Here is an 18,267-nt window from a genome sequence, read left to right on the forward strand (position 1 = left end):
TGCCTTTCTGTGAGAATCTTTCCATGTTTCTCCGTGCTTACCTGTACCTGTGATATAAATAGTTGAATTGCCAGAATGTGGACTATATTGCAGAATCGATCATCCACCCCTCACCCGATCACTCACCGCGTTGCGGGGTGAGCAGATATGTACAGTTACTTTCCCACGACCGCACAGGATTTCGGGCCCCACGGTGTCCCAGGAAGGGTTGCCAGAGTCGGCAGGTCCTGGACGAAAGCCTGGTGCCGCCATTAGAAGGCTTTCGCTCCCGTCCCGGAGGGCATTCAACTTGGAGTCAGTGTTTCAGGATCTCAAACAGACCATAGGTGAATATCGTGTCCCAGCTGCCCTCTTCCTCCAGGGCCAGGGTTCCCCGGTGGGCTCAGGTCCGATGGGACCTGGCCAAGTGAACGGAGGGGAAGGCCCGCGTTCCACTCCCGGGTGGGCCAGGACATCACCCTTCCCCTCTGCCGCCCGAGCCCGGGAAGGTGGGCCGCGAACGGGGAACCTGGGTCCTGACAGGTGGTGGGGGTTTGTGTGTCGGGTGAAGCCTCTGCACTTTCCCCACCACACCCCTGTGCCCTTGTCCGGTGATCCCCCGAGATGGCCTCCAAGGCGCAGAGAGCGGGGTCAAAGGCCACGCACATTTTAAGGTTGACACACGGTGTCAGACAGCCCCGCACAGCCGTCGGGGGAACTCAGCCCCCGGCCCCCAGCCTCTGCAGGGGCTCCGCGGACAGGGCGGGGAGCTGGGCCGCCCAGATGCACTCGCCAGGGCTTGTCCCCTTCCGGTGCTCAGGTCTCGGTGCCGTCCCCTCCCTCCTGTGCTGTGAACTGCCCCAGCGGACTCAGCTTTCAATAAAAGGACGTTCGGAGAGCCCGTTCTGCTCCGGGCCTGGAGGGATGGACGCCCAGGCCGGCGCTGCCCTCGGGCCAGGGTTAGCTCTGCCCCTGCTGGGCACAGCCACGTCCCCTCCGCATGTCCACCACTCGCTGGGCATCCCGAGGGCCACTCTGCTCCAGCCTGGCACACAGAAGGCGCAGGTGAAGCTTGTCATGCGAACGAAGGAAAACAAGAACGATGAGCAAATGTATCGCCGAGGCGCGCGTTGGGACTGACCTGTGTCCCCTGCCAGCCCCCCAAATCCCAGCCTCCCCCAGAGTCCCGGAGCTCTGGGGGTGACTGTGTTTGGAGGCAGGATCTTCGCAGAGGGGATCGAGCTAAAATGAGGCCATTAGAATGGGCCTCACCTCGCGGAACTGGAGTCCTTATAAAAAAGGGAAATTAGGACACAGACGCACAGAGCGGGAGATCACGGGGAGAGGACGGTGTCTGCGAGTCACGGAGACGGGCTCTGGAAGGAAACCCCCCGCCGGCACCGTGACCCTGGACGTCCAGCCTCCAGGGCTGTGAGGCAGGGAGCTTCCGTTTGAGCCGTGCGTCCATGGCACTCGGTGACGGCTCTGAGCCCACTGATGCCGAGATCTGGGTGGACCACGCTGGCTCGTGGCCTGGCCGTGGCAGGTGGAAAGCTGCGGCCACGTGGCTCTGAGGACCCGAGGGGACCCCGGCGGCCCCGCTCTGCCCGTGTGGGACGCCCTGGCCGCGGCTTGCGCCCACGATCCTTATTTTGCGTCTAAAACCCTGCGGATTCGCCCTCGTCAGCCGCCCTGGGTCTCACTTTCGGGGGTTTTATTCCTGCATCTGTGACCTGTCAGCCTGTGTCATCTCAGTGCTGGCACCGGGTGCCGGACGGCCAATTATTCCCCAACTGGGGCGAGTCCTCGGCACGCAGAACCTCGCACACAAACTTCTTTTTTTATGCCATGCACCTCGGAGAGCAGTCTCGCCCCGTGCTGCGTTCGTCATAGGGAAACGGTGCACAGCGACGCGGGCACGAGGGGGTGCACCCGAGCACCGTGGGACCCGTGCCATCCAGCGCGGAACTCACGCCGCGAGCACCCTCTTTCTGCGCAATCGGGGGTGACTTGCTCCCCGTGGGCCTCAGTTTCCCATCCACGTGAGCAGTGGCGATCACACCGCAGGCGTAGAAAGAGACGGGCTCCGTGCCCAGCCGACGGCCGGGGTGGCGGTCCTGCTCACCCCCAGCTGCTTGCTTCTTCCCGACAAGCTCCCAGAGACGGTGGAAGGTGTCCAGCCCGTGTGCCCATGACACGGAGGAGAAAAGTGAGGTCGGAAATGTCAACGGGTGTGCTGAGCCGGGAATCAAACACAGGCTTCTGATTTCAAGGGACAGCTGTCCACGCTGACAGCACCTGCTTGGGATTCTCTCTCTCTCTCTCTCAAAAATAAATAAACCTAAACATAATATAAAGCTCAACCTAAGTTTATGGCCATGGAGGAGAGGACCAGCTTCCCGTTTATGGTAAAGTCACCAAGGGAAGTGGTCCCCGGAGCGTGCTCCCCAAAATCCTCATCTTGCCTGGGAGCCTCCCAGGAAGGGCGCTGGGCCCCAGAGCAGGTGAGGCAAACACATCTGCTGCTTCTGAGCACCGGCCCGCGGCGTCACTAAGACTCCTGCGTGTGGGGTCCCGCTGTCCTGGCATCTGTGTGCTCCCGGGGGAGCCGGCGTGGGCGTCTCGGGGCGAGGGGGTCGCGAGTGGGCGGGTAGCAGTGCACCTGCAGTGGCCAGTGCCTGAGTGGTCATGCACACCCTGAAGTGGCCCCGGTGTCACTGTGACGTGACCGGAAGCAGTGCCCCCCCCCCCTGCCTCTGAGGGCGTCTGCAAACACTGCTGGGGGCGTCACGGCCTCCCATCCCTGTGTAACATTTTACCTCCACTGGGGGCTAATTGATACCTAGAAATTGCACACATTTGGGGCGCCTCGGTGGCTCGGTCCGTTAAGCGTCCCACCTCGGCTGAGGTCATGATCTCGCGGTTCGTGGGTTCGAGCCCCGCGTCGGGCCCTGGGCTGACGGCTCGGAGCCTGGAGCCTGCTTCGGATTCTGTGTCTCCCTCTCTCTCTCTGCCCCTCCCCTGCTCTCTCAGTCTCTGTCTCAAAAATAAATGAACATAAAAAAAAAAAAAGAAATTGCATACATTTAAGGTAAGCATCTCGATGAATTTGGGCGGATGCATATACCCGTGGCATCATCACAACCAAGGTAGGAAGCATGCACAGCACCTCCCAAAACTTCCGTGTGTGTGTGGGGGGGTGTGGTTTTCAGTAGAACACTTAACATATTCACGTGCACAACACACACTGTTAACTGTAGGCTCTGTGTCACCCACGCACAGCTGTGCCCCCGACCTCTAGGACTCAGCCATCTGGCAGGATCAGCTCTCCCCCTCGGAACACACAGAGGAGGCCCCCTGTGCCCCCGGGTAGATCCTCTCAACAAATCAACACCCTGAGGGCTAGGCTTGTGCCCAGAGCACACGTGTGTGCGTGCACGAACACACAGGCACACACGTACGGACCCACGTGGATACACACACACACACACACACACACACACACACACACTGGCTTACTGAAGCCCCATTTAAAAGTCTTAACCCAATCCCAGGAAAAATGGCTCCTCGAGGGAAACTTGGCGGCTTCTCGTCATTCTCGTGGGTCCTTAGAAATTTTAGGAGGGGAAGAGTTCTCGGAAAGTGTTACTGCAGCCGCCCTGGAGGACGGCGGAGGCGGGATCTGGGACGGGGAGGGCGTCCCGGGGCTCGGGGTCGGCGGTGGCGTGGCGGGCGTGCTGGAGTGTGGCCCGTGTGGTCATTATTCCTGGACTCTGGACTCCGCGTGGATTCTAACAGAAACTCTGCCAGAGTCGGTGCTGCTGCTCGACTTCCGTTTCTCCCTCCTGACGCTCGATGGTCGTGAAATCAGCAAGCACCTTCTATCTTCGTGCAGCCACCCGCCCAACAGCGCGCTCCTGAGCGATCTGTGACAGCTCCCAGCACCAGGGGTGGCGGCGGCCAGGCGCCCGTTGCCGAGAAATCCACAGAGACGTGCACGAGAAACCCGTAACTGATGACGGGCTCAGCGATGAAGCAAGATACGGGAGCGATGCACAAAAACCAATTATATTTCTACACGCTTGTAGTGAACAATCAAAACGGAAGATTTAACAATTCCACTGACGGTAGCTTTTAAAGGAACACACGATGGATGAGTAAACTTAGCAAACGGAGAGCAAGATTTGTACGCTGAGTGTAGGACAACGTGGACAGAAATCGAACGCCACGGAAATAAACGGGGGGACATCCGCGATCTCAACAGAAAAGACTCTCTATTAAGATCGCAATACTCCCCAAATTCATCGACAGATTCGAGGTGATCCCTATCGAAATCTTGGCTGGCTTTTGTTTGTGGAAACAGGCAAGCAGATCCTAAAATTCCCGAGGAAATGCGAGGAATCCAGAATAGCCAAGAAAACCACGGACAGGAAGCAGGTGGGGGACCGCCACCACCCCCCCCCCCAGTTGCAGAGACCGTGTGGCTCAGGCACACAGGTGCTCTAGTGGAACAGAATCGAGAGCCCAGAAACAAGACCTCATGCTTGTGCTCAGTCGATTTCCAATAAGGGCTCCAGGCGCGTCCGGGAGGGAAAGAAACACAGGCTGGACATCCACGCGCTCGTACAGAACTATCCACACAGGAGGACGCGGCTCAAGATCTACCAAGACCTGTAACTGTCAGAGCCGAAGCATGAACCTCTCAGAAGACGTCGGCGTGCGTCTCCGTGACCTTGGATCGGGCGATGCTTCCTTTGCAGTGACATCGAACGCACGAGGAACAAAAGAAAAAAAATAGACGGTCGGACTTGGTTGAAATGTAACACTTTTGCACGTCAAAGGACACAAGGTGTGAAACAGTGATTCTCACGGAATGGGAGGAAACGTGTGCAAATGCCTGACACGGGGCCTGTAGCCGAAATACCGAAGGAGCTTTTTCGACGCAATAGTCATTTAAAAGGGCGGCGAACCCCGTGTGTCACAGGGCAAAGGATTCGAAGCGACATTTCTTTAAGTCACATATGCAAATAGGCAACCAGCCCGTGGGAAGATGTTCAAGGTCGTCAGCCGTCAGGACGATGTGAACGGAAAGCACCGTGGTTCTCTGCGCCCCGCACCGCGGGGAGGGCCGGCCGGGATCTAAGATGCACCGCGGCAGGTGCTGGGAGGCACCAGACCCCCGCTGCGGGAGGGGCCCTGAGCCGGGCGCACACACACCGCAGCCTGGAGCCACCGTGGCGGGCAGACAGTGGAGCCTCGGGAGTCAGGGCAGCCGATTCGAGCGACGGACCTCGAATCTAACCGCCAGGCCATCGGCCAGAGTCTGAAGCGGGAGCTGCCCCGTTTCACCCCCCGTGACGCAGTGCCCAGGTCGGGGTCCGCAGGTGCGAGGGAGCTCCGCACCAGGGTCCCAACAGTCTCAGGGACTCTGGGGTCCGGCGGGCAGTGCAGGGGAGCCGGGGACCGAGTCAGCAGCAGAAGGTGGCTTCACCTGTCCCTCCCCCCACGAGGAGGCCTGGGCACAGGGGTCTGAGGAAGAGCCCTGCCCAAGCTCTGTGACGGAGGTGCGGGGCCGAGGCACGAACGTGTGGGCACAGGCCTGGCCGGCCGAGTCCCGACCCACAGCCCCTCACAGGCTGGCACCGGACGTGGTGGCCTTTGGGGACAGCCTCTGTGACGCCTGTGGCCGGGCCCGGAGGATCACACGGACGGTGTTAACCGGGAGCTGAGCTCAGCACAAGAAGGTTCATGGTGGCGCTGTTCCCGGTTGCCAAAACGTGCCAGCAGCCCGAATTCCACCCACAGACGGACAGACGGGCGGAATGTGGACGAGTCCCTGCAGGAAAGGAGCAAAGGCCCGAGCCCCCTGCAGCGCGGGGGAGCCCCGGAAACGCCACGCTAGGTCGGCGGTCACAGAACTCACTGTCCACACGAGGCCCGGGAGAGGCAAACCCGCAGACACCGAGCGCAGGCCCCGGGAGGGACCGCTGATGGCACACGGTGGCCCTGTGGGGCGACGAGGGCTCTAGAATCAGCCCGTGCCGACGGCGGCCCCGCTCTGCGAATATACGAAAAACCGCCAACTCATACGCTTTAAATGAGTGAGTTTTATGGTATGTGAAGGCTGTCTTAATAAAGTGACAGGGAGTCTGCACTCACCCGCGGCCGGAGTCCCAGGCGACCAGGGGAACGCGGGTGCGAACGTGTGGTCCAGGCAAACTCGGTCTGCGGTCGAGGTCGTGTGGGTGGGTGAGGGGGAAAGCGGCCTGGGAGCGGCCCAGGAGGATTTCATGTCAACGTGTGCTGTTTTCCTGTCCTTTCTTCATCTGAGAAAAAAATGAGCAAACACTACACGTTTTAACTTCATAAATTTTGACAATTGTAGGCGCTCCTGTGACGGCCACCCTAGAGCCCAAATTACGGCCTATCTGTGTCACTGCAGCAAGTTCCCTGGGGCCCTCGGCAGTCCCCGCCCCTCCCCTGCCACCGGGCGCCCACACCCCAGCAGCATGGATCCCTTCACTGACAGCCGTCACCCGGATCGGCGTGCCTGTTCTCGGAGATCGCGTGAATGGTGTGACACAGCATTTCGTGGCTGACTTGCTTTGTTCCACGTGAAGTCGGGAGGCTCATGTCTGCTGTCCCATGTTCCTCTTTATTGCCGGGGCAACCGCCGCGTGGCCGGTTGACCCGACACTTGGGTTTTCCGGTTTGGGGAGATTATGGACCACGTTGCCGTGAATATTCCCGTTCCGTCTTCTCACGGACGTGGCTTTCCGTGTCTTCTGGGAAGGACGTGCAGAGGCGTCGCTGAGCCTGTTGGTGCTCCCCCCGCGGTGAGCCCCTCATGGCGGGCGCTCTCGTGGCCAGGCCCCTGTGGCAGGTGCCTCGTTCCAGCCTGACTCCAAGAGGAGCCTGTGCGTCCACTTACTTGCTCGAGGAAGCTCGCGCGTCATTCACCGTGTACCAAGAGCTGGACGGACAACTATCTGTGCTCACAAACTCATTCTTTTGTGGACAAGGCGGTAATAAACCACACGTCCATACTCGTGAGTCTAGAAGAAAATGCACAGGGCAGCAGGGTGAGGGTGGCCGGAGGTGGAGGCTGTCCCACAGGAAGCCCTAGGTGGCCGTCTCCAGACCCGGTCCAGAACTCCAGAGTCGGCATCACCACGTTCCTGCTTCGGTGACCTGTCCCCTGTGCCGATTGAGGCCTCGGGGCATGGCTTTCGTGGCTGTGCCTTGGCCCCAGGGGGGCAGCCCGTGTGTCTGTGGGGTGCATCTCTGTGACCCCAGCACCCGACCAGAGTTTGGGGAGGTTGTGGAGAGTGACAGAGAGAAAGGCAGCCACACACGTCCAGCCTCCGGGACGGCTAGGCAGAGCTCGGACACCGACGCGTTAGAGAAGAGAACACATCTGCCCTCCCCGAGAGCTAGTGGCAACAGGGAGAGAAAGCCCTTCGGGTGGAGGACATCTAGCAGCTCCTGAACACTTCTGCCCTCGGCTGCCTCTGGGCCCTGAGTCCCTCAAGGGGAGCGAGGAGGGCGCCCGCCAATTCTGGGCTCACAGGAGCACAGTCTCGGAAAGCCGTGCGTCTGCTTGTCTGATGGCCGGACGTCTCCTCCGTGAGCGGGGTCCCTGTGTGCCCGGCCGCCCCCGCCCCAGGCCAGCCTCGCCAGCTCACGCTCCCCGGGGCTGCAGGCTCTCCAGGGACGGGTCTCCAGGGAGGGTGACGCTTCCTCCTCTGCCGGGCCCTGGTTCCTGCCTTCCGGGGCCTCTTCCGGGCCCCCCCGGGAGAAAGAGGATTTTTCTTGTTGCTTCTGCTGCTGTTTTCCCGCGCCCGTCGGTCCAGAGCCTCCCAAAGGCAGGCTGTCGACACCGTTCCCTGGGGGCCCAGGCAGACCTGCCAAGCAGGACATGGGACCAGCCACCTGGCAGTGATGGGCGGCAGGCAGGGGTGACCAGGAGGTACCATCTGCGCTCGTGATACCCTTGGCTTCCTGTTCTTGGCGAGCAGAGGACGCCCCGAAAGCACTGCTGTGACTCAGGGAGAGGCCCCCGCAGCTTTGCGCGGCTCGACTGCAGGTGCACAGTGCTGGGGTGCCCCGGGAGCCGCAGACAAAGCCGGAAGCAGCCTCAGCCCCCCCCCGGCCACCGGGCAGCCGCTCCTGGGCACGGTGGGGGGCGGGGAGACGTCTCCCTGGTGCACACCGCCTCGGGGTCGTGCGACCTTTCCCAGGAGCAGGAGGCCGTGGGGTTTGAAGGCAGCCCGGTCCGTCCCACTGCACAGGGTGGTCAGGGGCGAGCTGAGGTTTCTGCCCACGTCGGGCAGACAGTGGTGGGAGACCCGCGGCAGGTGCGGTGCAGGTGGTCGGCAGGCGCGTGGCCCCGAGCTTCGTATGAGTCTGGCGGGTGCTCGCCACCTGGAGCCCGGGGGCCGTAGCCGCCACCGGCCGTGCTGGATCCAGCTGAGGAGGAAAGGCAAGGGCGGAGCAGGGGGTTGGCCCTGGGTTAGGGTGAGGGTTCGGGGGAGAGGGAGGGGGAGGGCTGGGGGTGGGGTTGCGTTAGGGTCAAGGGAAGGCGTATGCGTAGGGCCGGGGTTAGAGGTTAGGGCAGGGGTAGGGTCGGGGGTGGGTGTAGGGTAACTTAGGTTAGTCAGGGCGTTAGGGTAGTTATCAGTGTTCTTCTCTGATTTCTGCATTTTCCCCAAATCCCTGTAATGAGAGTGCATCGCTCATAAGAGCAGAGCCCTCTTTGCAAATGGGGACGAAGGGCACACACTTCAGCCCTGCCCCTGACCGTGGGCGGCTGCCCTTGCTCGGCCCCCGGGGGGCTTTGCACACGGCATAGCCCTGTTCTCACCACGCAGTACCATGGAGAGCGGCCAGGCCTCCGGTCCAGAGCAAGAACGCTGCCCGGGTCGTTGCCGTGAAAACGTATTTCTTAGTGACACCTCAACCTTCAAGGTAACCTTGGTTAACAGCTCCGGCTGGTATTTACGAGACGCCGCGGCCGGGCGGGTGGCACCCGTCAGCCGAGTGACCTCAGCCTGTGTGCGCGAACCTGGCCTCTGGATGTTTCCTCGGAGGCACCCTGTGGGGGCTCCAGGATTCCTCTCCCAGCACTGCCCTGCCGCAGCCGGGACTGGGGTCACCCAGGGCAGGTGACAAAGCCCCCGGGAGGGCCTCCGAATGGGATGTGACTCCCACGGCTGATGTCTTGGGGGCAGGGCTCCAGGGCGGGTGTGGCGGGGTGGGTGGCCAACTGGCCTGAGCCGGAGTGTGACCCCCATGGCTTGCTGTCCATGCCCTCCGTGGACACCTGTGTCCTCCGTGAAGCCACCTTGCCCGCCCTGCCGGCCAAGTGACCCACGGAAGGCATCGTGTTGTTCTACATGATGTTCCAGGCCGTGAGGACAAAGGCGGGATCCGTGAGGAAGGCCCCCGTGCTGCACCTGCCAGGCGCTGAGTCTGTGCTGAGTCTTACAGGGCAGGGTCCCTCCCGCCAGCCCACCTGGCCTCAATGCCACAACCACCTGGCCGGGCTCCTGAGCCGCCTGAGAACCCAGGGTCAGCTACAGGTGATGGTGGGGGCCGCACCAACAGTCTGGGCCTACGGGTACCCCTGGGTGCCACGAGGCAGGAAGAGCCTTCTAGCACATTCCAGGGGAGCCAAAGCCTTCTGCCCTCCTGGCCCTGCCCCACAGATACCGGGGCCAGTGGCTTTCGGGTGGGGCTCTGGCATCTGAATGTAGGAAATCTGCCCAGGGATTCAGATGCACGCAGGCAGCTGACCAGTGCTCCCTTCTTCCTTCCAGGACCCCAGGCTGCCTCCTCCCCATGGTGCTGTCGAGGTGGACGGGGCCGAGGGGCACGGCAGAGCGTGCGACAGCCTCACACAGGGGTGGTTCTCAACACGGGCGGCCCCACCTGTCTGCCCCCAGTGCCTGGAAGCGGGCAGGGGAGGATCTATCCGCACCCCTGGCTGGAGGTGAGGCCGAGTGTCCTTCCTGGGCAGGGGGCATTGCCCTGCATGAAGGAGCCGTGGGCTGGCTAAAGGGGAGGCTAAAGGGGAGGCTAAAGGGGAGGCTAAAGGGGAGGCTAAAGGGGAGGCTAAAGGGGAGGCTAAAGGGGAGGCTAAAGGGGAGGCTCCTGCAAGCGCGATGGGCCCCCAGACGGCAGGGTGCACAGGGACGCACGCGGGAGAGTGTGTGCGTCCGTCCACGAGTGTGAGTGTGTAAGTGTGCGAGCCTGTGTGCACGAGGTAAGCAAGCGTGCGTGTGCCTGTGCACCCGTGTGTGTGTGTGTGTGTGTGTGTGTGCATCATCTCCCCCGAGCAGGATGGAAGTTCTGGCACCTTCTGCTCCCACCGTCGGGCTGGGCGCAGCCAGGTCACTGTCACCAGGACGAGCTCTCTGCGGGGACTGTTGCTCGAGGTTGGGGACCAAGTTTGTTTCTGTTTCCGACGCCCGACAGCACCCAGCACCTTCTGCTCTTGTGGAACGGACTTGAACTGGGGCCGGAAGGGGCCTAATTGCCCTTTCGTCCAGCAAGTCCGCTTTAATGCCCAAGAGGAGGCTGGGGTCTCGGAGCAAAGAGCTGTGTTCAGCGGAGTCCGGCCCCTCTGGGGACAGCCCCGTGCTGCTGCAGACCGGAAGGGGCCCCCAGGGGACTCTGGGCGTGTGACACTACGGTGCCCCTGCCTGCCCTGCGGGGCCATTCACCTACCGGGGTGCCCTTGACTCCCCGGGGACCCCAGGCTCCAGCCCCTGCGCCTGGTCAGTGCAGGAGCGTCCTCAGCGCGTCTCGCAAGTGAGGGAGGGCCAGGGCTCCGGACAGCACCTCAAGGCAGATGTGCGGGCAGAGGTGGGAGGAGGGGCTTCCCCACCCTGGGCCCCGCGCCCCGCGGCCTCCACCCTCCCGTAGCTTTCCCGCCCGGGCCACGGATCCAGGGGCTCCCGGCAGAAATTAGGAGTTCAGGACCCCGGCCCACCTGCGTCCAGCCAGCTGGCCTGGGTGGACCCATTTCTCACCCCGTGCCTCAGTTTCCCCATTTGTGCAAGAGAGTCTCCATGTTCTTTGCGCTCCAGGGTCAGATCTTACCAGTGGAAGGGCAGGGTGAGGCCACCTCGTGACAAAAGGGGGGACAGGTGAAGCTTCACTGCTTCCCTCCGGCCCCTCGCCGTCAGCCCTGCTGCAAGGGAGGGTGACACCCTTGCTCCTGGCCAGGGGGGCTCTGCGCCCCTCGAGAGCGCTGGCCAGGAACGAGTTCCAGGCATGGGGAGTGTCCAAAAGATGGACTGTGAGGAGGTGGGGGGCGAGCTCAGCCTTGGGGCCGGGCGGGGCCTCCGCCCATCCAGTTTCTCTGGGCCTCAGTTTCCTCATCTTTGAAAGGGGCCACGGCCCGCAGAGTCCCAGCTTGAGTGAGGCAGCATGTACATGTGCATCTGTCTGGCGTCCCCTCTGGTGCACTGGGTCCGGGGGCCGGTCTGTCACTCCTCCGGGAGGGGCAGAGGGTGCCGCGAGCCTTCGGGGTAAATGCCCGCGTCAGTCCCGCGGAGAGGCTCAGCCCCAAAACCCGGGAGCGCGTTTCTGAAATCACACACCTTGGGCTTAAGCCGGCTGTCGTCCGAGGCCAGGTGGGGCGGGAGGCTACCCACGGCTCTTCTCCCTCCTCCCCTGGGTGGCCCGAGAGCCAGCGAGCAGGGGGAGTGAAGCGCACAAGGGGGCTGGTCCCACAGAGACGGGAGGCAGGGCGGCTGGGAGAGGCCACTGCAGGCCCGCACCGGGAGCCCAGGCTCGCAGGCGAGGGTACGCTTCCGGAGGGAAAACGGTGTCGCCTGCTCGATGCATTTCTTTCACTAGACAAGGTCCCCTCTCCTGCCTCCTGCCCAGGCCTCAGGGAAGCCGGAATCCTTCACCAGCCCCGACTCAGTGTCCCCATTCGGAAGGATCATCTGAGCACCCAGCCCACTCAGCAAGGATCATCTGAGCACCCAGCCCCCAAGCAGGGGGGCTCACTGCCTCTGGGCAGCCCCCAGGGAGTGGAGGGCAGGAGGGCCCTCCCCAGCCCCCACCCCCCCGGAAAGGCCAGGCCAGCCGGGGCCCTGGGGGTGGGGACAGAGGTGAAGGTGGAGGCAGAACAGACCCGGGTGTGAAGGCCCCCCCCCTCCCCCCACGGCGCCCCCCGGTCCCCCTTCCCCCCGCCAGCGCTGCCCACCAGGGGGCCTGGAGCAGGCCACTCCTGGTCAGTTTCCGGATGGCTCCATGGGGATGTTCTGGGACCGTTAGGGAGAAGCACCCACGGGCTTTATGTGGGGCTGGGACCTCCAGGTCCTTCCAGGTCCTTCCAGGTCTTAGCTGTTTTCAGCAGACAACTGTCAGCCTAGCAGGGACGCGGGTTTGCGGCCGTGGGAGAAGGAGGGGGCCGTCGGCCAGAGCTGTTTGTCCACTCGGTGCTGCGTGTGCAGGGCACCTCACTGAGCCCTCGGGGGCCCGCGGAGGGCCGGCTCTCATCCCCACTTGCAGGCCGGGAAACCGAGTCTCCCAGAAATCGTTTGAGATCATACGGCCAGCGAGGCGTGGGTCAGCGGATCCGCCCCGGCGGGCACCCCGGTATCTGGATGAGGCCTCCTGTGGGACCCCAGGCAGATCGTGCTGCAGAACAGTGTCTAAGGAGAAGAGAGGCTCCTTCCAAAAAGCTCCTCTCTGCCTCAGTTTCCCCCCGTGCAAAATGACCAGCGTGGGTCACACAGCCTCTGGGCTTTGAGGGTCCCCTATCACCGGAAGGTTGCCCAGAGGAGGCCTCAAGAGAAGCCGGGTTCGGAGAGGCGCTCCCCCACCCCTGCGCACGCCCGGCCCTGCCCGCAGGACGCACGCGGGACGCGGGGCCACCTTTAATCCCTGGCGGCAGGCGCGAAGCGGGCTGCGGGTGGGGGAGCGAAAGAAATGTTTAATTTATCACCCGTTCCGAGAACGGTGGGAAAATAATAATAATTCCGTCGGAGCACCGGGAGAATATTATTTACAGCCTCGAGCTTTCGCAACAATTTGAATGCAAAACAGGATGTGCTGTATTTATAGCAGTTTGTCCCAATTGGAGAGGGAAGGGCCAGCTCGGGAGAGCAAAAAAGCGCTTTTCTTTCAGCCGCTCGCGCCCGCCCGCCCGACCGCCGAGGAAATGATGAGCCGTCAGCACTCCAAGGGGCCCCGCGAGCTGAAAAGGCAGGTCCCGGGGACCAAAAGCAAACGCCAGAAGCACTGGGTGGCTCTCTTTTTATTCAAAATCACATTTTTATCGATTCCTGCACTCGTGCCTGGCAAGGCTGCAGAGGCGAGCAGGTGCTGTGTGGACAAGACGCCCCCCAGAGCGTGCCCGGCTGGGGCCGTCTCCACTCGGCAGCGAGGGGCCGGGGGTGGGGGCGGCCGCGCCTCAGTTTCCCTGCTCTTGGGAAAGGAACCAGCGTTTCTGTCCCCGGGGGCTGAGATGATTAATGAGCAACCCAGGAGCGCTTTGAGAATGGAAAATATCCTCACCGTCCCAGGGATTAATCATCACATAATGCATGTTCCGTAACGGTGAGGGGACTTAAGTACCTGGAGTCGGCAGAATGACTCTCCCCTCGCTCCCCTCAGGAGCCTGTGGGGCAGAAGCTTCGCGGAGAATCAAAGCTCTCCTTTGCGGCAGCAGAAATGCTCTGGAAGGGTTTTCACGCCGTGAGAGGGAGAACAAAAGGCGCCTCGGATGGAGGGAGGCCTCCCAGGTTCTGAAGGCGGACAGGGGACAGACAGAAATGGCTCTTCTTCTGTGGTTCTAAAACAGGACTGACCGTGTTCACCCCCAAGCTGGCTGAACGTGTCCTTGGCCCCGCAGGGAGCCTTCCCAAAGGGGTCAGGGGCGACCGTGCAAGCTCTCAGATCTGTTCCCTGCATGGCGTTCGAGCTGACGCCCTCCAGCTAGATTCTGGGGACAGGACTCGGACCATGGAGGATTTTGGGGGGCAGAGCCTTGCCCTGTTCACCCTTCCTGACGTGGTAACCCCGGGGCACCCGCCTTTTCCTTTCTGAGGGCTTGTGGCAAGTAGATGTGGGTCAAAGTCCTTAAATTGTAAACGCCACTCACACGTGAGCAAGCGCCCTCCACGTGCTCTGTAGGTAAGAAGGGTCCCTGCGCCTCAGTTTGCCCGGGACAGTGGACACGCTTTACCACCTGTTAACACGTGCAGAGACCCCTGCCCTCTCCAAACTATCCTGTCATCTCATTTACATGAAAGGGGACATTTGAATTAGCCTCAAAGTCAGATAGGACCGGATGAGACGGGTGCCCAGAGAAGGCAGGTCAGCTTGGAGAACCTGGTTCCAAATGCGGGCCCGGGAGCCAGGGTGACCCCATTTCTAGCAGTGATGACAGACAGCCTCCCCCAACAGAGCCTCAGTTTTGTCCCCTGGAAAGTGGGGATAACAATAGGATCTTCTCAAAAGGTGAGCCATGACCCTCAACTTCAAGCGTCCAGGGCTGATGGGTCTAGGACAACGCCCCTCCCTCCTCCTCGACTACCTTGTGACAAAGCCGAGCCATCGCTCCTGCGCGTCCACGAGCAAGACCCCTGCCCTTTCTGCCCCGGAGCCGTGAGAGGCATCGGCGGAGCTCCCTGGGCCTGCACAGACGTTTGACAGGCCGAGAAGCCTGAGGCTTGGATTTGCAGGCACCGAGCAGGGCAGCAAGATGCTGAGTTGACCGGGCCGGGAACCCCGGCTTGTCGCTGTCCGGTTCCTGCTCCGATGGCGGCATCCGTCGCTGACGGCAACTGCGGGGGGGCCCAGGGCAGCCCACCTGGAGAGAGCGGGGAGGGAGCCCGGGAGGGAGCCCCCGGTGGAGGCAGTCAGGGCCACAGCCACCCGCGGCATCAGAATGAAACCAGCCCACCTCCGAGGGTGGGGCCTGGCAACATCCCAGAATCCTGAATGCACCCTGCAGAGTGCCCTCGGCAGCCCGTGGGACTAGAGGACGCAGAAGGGCAGGGATACAATGATCCAGTCAGCTGCCTCCCCGATTCAGAGGTCCGGTCAGCAGCGGATGCGTGTTCAAAAGGAAGGGGGACCCCTCCCTGGAAGGGGAAGGGCGTCAGCCCTCACGAGAGATTGCAAATTATCTCAATCAAGTAATCGCTTTCATGCTTTCAGCTGAGCTAAACCAGAGAGCTTTGGTCGGAGGAGGTAAAACTCATTTGAAGTCTAAGCATCACAGGGGAGCACCGCAGGAGCCTTCCAGATGCCGGGGGGGGGGCGGGGGGACCTCAGGGGCAGCGCCTGCCCCCTGGAAAAGGCAGGAACCTGCCTCCCGGCAAAGCCCATGTCCTGTGCTTCCTTACCTGCAGCCGGCTCCGTGATGCGTACCCGGCTGCTGCGGGCTCCTGGACCGTAAACCGTAGATGGGAGACTCCCCCCCCGCCCCCCGGGGTGGGGTTGGTGAAGAAAGAGGCTAGGGTATTGGAGCCATCCGGTCACTCCGTGACCGTCACCTGCTCTCGTCCTGTCATCCTGGATATGCTTCACACCAGGAAGGCTGAAACGTGCACGTGGGCAATGCCACCAGCTGTGTGCCATGCCCTCCACAGCCCGCCGGCCCCCCGGGTCGTGCCTGGGGGACCCGAGGCTTCGGGGCCACCCCTGCCATCTGCACACCCACAGAGATCAGGGCTGCTTGGGTCTTGATGCTGAACGGAAGGGAACTTAAAATATCTCGACGTGTAGACCTTTCTGGAACCCAGGATGGACCCCATCAGGAACGGGGGCTGTTACGGCCACTTCACTGATTTTTTCTAGGAGGGCTCGTGGGAGTGGAGAGACCACTGTGTGACCCCAAAGCTTACCTGGGTGCTTGGAGAGGAACCTGCCGCCCTGGGGCTGGGCTGCAGCAGGGCTCCTGGCTGGTGGTTTCGGGGGAACACAAGTGACTCAGGGATTTGCATTCTTGCCCAAGAAAAGCCCACAGGCCACACGCTGACCTTGTCTCAGCTCTTGTTTCCTGTCCCTTTGGAAATGTCTCCTCTTAAAATACTTGGTGGGGAAATCGCCCAAACGAAATGCTTGAGAAACAGATTACCACTTGCTCACCCAAATCACTAATGGGGTTTGGAAATTTCTAGATAGATTCTTGTGCTTCGAGTGACCAGCCATCTGGGCTTTGCCTAGGACAGAAGAGTCCTGGAAACTTCACTGCTGATATGGGGACGGTCCCAGGCAGGAGGGACCAGTGGGTCAGCCTGCTTGAGCCCAGGTCAATGTCCATGGTGGTCACCCAGCAGCTCCGCCCCCATTTCCCTCCCTCATGATGATTGGCTGGTGGCCGGCCAATCAGAGGCTTCCCTGGGAGCTTTCGGTTGGTTGCTAGGTCATACTCTCCCTTGCCTCTCCAGTCACAGGGTGGGGTGTGGTGACACATCTGTGACCATAGCAAGGGTCTCACGCCTTCTAGGAAGCTGTCCTCTGCTGTCCTAGGTGAGAAGGAGCCCAGGCAGGACAGCCACGGGTGTGCCTGCATGTGTCTGTCAACCCAGCCTCCTGCCCCGGCCACCCCTCGTCAGTGGGATGAACAGAGTTTGGGATACTGAGAGGGTGGAGGCCGAACGGCCCAGGCAGAAACCTCGCGCCCTGAGTTCCGCTCCACCTGGTGACTTCCAGGAGGCCACAGAGAAGGTATTTACGTGCAACAAACAAATAACTCCCCAGCACTTCACCCACAGCAACGCGCATCCTGGATTCTTCTAGTACATTCCACCCGCATCGCAAGACCCTTCAGCAAGGTTAACCCCATCCTAACGCAAGTTTAGAAATGAAATCCGCCGCAGCGAGCAAATGTCGGAGGCAGCCCCATCCCGTTCTTTCCCGCAGAGCAAATATGTTTGCACAGCGGCTTCGGGAACAGAGCTCCAGAGCGGATAATACGCGTGTTCAACATGGCCTCGGTCCCTCTGCCGCTCATTTCATGCATTAAATATGACAGTCCCCGGCCGGCCCCGCCACCGTGCTGGCGAGCCGGCAGCCGCTTGTCAGCACGTTAAATCGAGAGCAAATTGGATTGTGCACCGGTCCCTGGGAACAGAAAGCAGCAGCAGGATGTGGGATTTTATGAAGCGGTTTCGCTTAGGTGGGAACGCGCTCCTGGATTTCTTGTCTCGTCTGTTCATAAGCTCTCAAAATACACGCAAAAGCAGACAAACACCGCAGAAGACAGAACAACACAGGACAGATCCCGCTTCCTGCTCTGCGTCCCTCTAGTTTCCAGAAGGTGAAAATGGCCTCTATCCTGCGCCAGTCGGGGCGGGCGGGGGGAGGGGAGCCCGCTGTGCGATTTGCTTTCTCCACGGCGCTCTGAGGGCTTGCAGACCCAATTAAGATATTAAAATGGGGCGCGGGCATCAGGGCTCCTCCGCGGAGGGCTGTCTTTGTTTGCGGCTTCGGCGAGCAGCGCTGTGCAAACTGCTCTGGCCCCGGGGACGCCGGAGAGTTCTAACGGGGATTATCTGCCTCCTGAGATATAAATTCCAATTTACTCTGACACAAACTATTACCCTGCAAACACCGGTCATCTGTCTTCAGGTGCCTGGCAGGCACTCCTCGCCAGCGTCATTATCTCGGGGAAATTAAACCCGCGCAGGCTGAGGGCCGCGTCCTGCCGGGCAGGTGCCGGCTGACCTGACCTCCGCCCGGTTCCCCCCTCTCCCCTGCCCCGCGCTCGCTCCCACCACCTGCCCCCCCAAAGGCCGCCGGGCAGCTCAGATCGGTTGCGGCTGGAAGGGGCCGTAGGAAGCCTGGCCGCGGCCGGCCTGGGGGTCCAGTCCAGGCCAAGGACAGGTTGACGGGGCCAGAAATGGGGAGACAAGAAACGGGAGGCCTAGTTGGCTGTGCTGTGCAGAAAGCTGGGGCTCTGGGGGCCCCCGGGTGGCTCAGTCGGTTAAGCATCTGACTTCAACTCAGGTCGTGATCTCGCAGTTCGTGGGTTCGAGCCCCGCGTCGGGCTCTGTGGCGACGGCTCGGAGCCTGGAGCCTGCTTCGGATTCTGTGTCTCCCTCTCTCTCTGTACCACCCCCACTCTCTCTCTCTCTCAAAAATAAACACATTAAAAAAAATTTTATAAAAAAAAAGAAAGCTGGGGCTCTGTCCCCACTCTGGTGGCAGATGAAGCCTCCCTTCCAGGTCTCACTCCCCACATCTAAGGCCCTGGGTGCCAGGGTCCCCATCCTCTTCCTGCAGGTGCCGCACAGCCTTACTGAGGCTTTCCTGGAG

General features: G+C 61.5%; 1 protein-coding gene across 1 annotated transcript; it reads right to left on the minus strand.

The window, feature by feature from the left end:
- Positions 1–939: 939 nt before the first annotated feature.
- LOC122204615 (collagen alpha-1(I) chain-like) lies at positions 940–14,770 on the minus strand. Its single transcript, XM_042912128.1, has 7 exons — positions 14,647–14,770; positions 8,315–8,448; positions 7,548–8,148; positions 6,139–6,204; positions 5,903–5,985; positions 1,912–2,132; positions 940–1,024 (listed from the first exon to the last, which is right to left on the minus strand). Exons 1-7 carry the CDS (start codon positions 14,768–14,770, stop codon positions 940–942), a joined length of 1,314 nt encoding a protein of 437 aa, XP_042768062.1.
- Between the last annotated feature and the right edge of the window lie 3,497 nt (positions 14,771–18,267).

This window comes from Panthera leo, chromosome D4 (assembly GCF_018350215.1).
Source record: "Panthera leo isolate Ple1 chromosome D4, P.leo_Ple1_pat1.1, whole genome shotgun sequence".
In the NCBI taxonomy this organism is placed as follows: Eukaryota; Metazoa; Chordata; class Mammalia; order Carnivora; family Felidae; genus Panthera; species Panthera leo.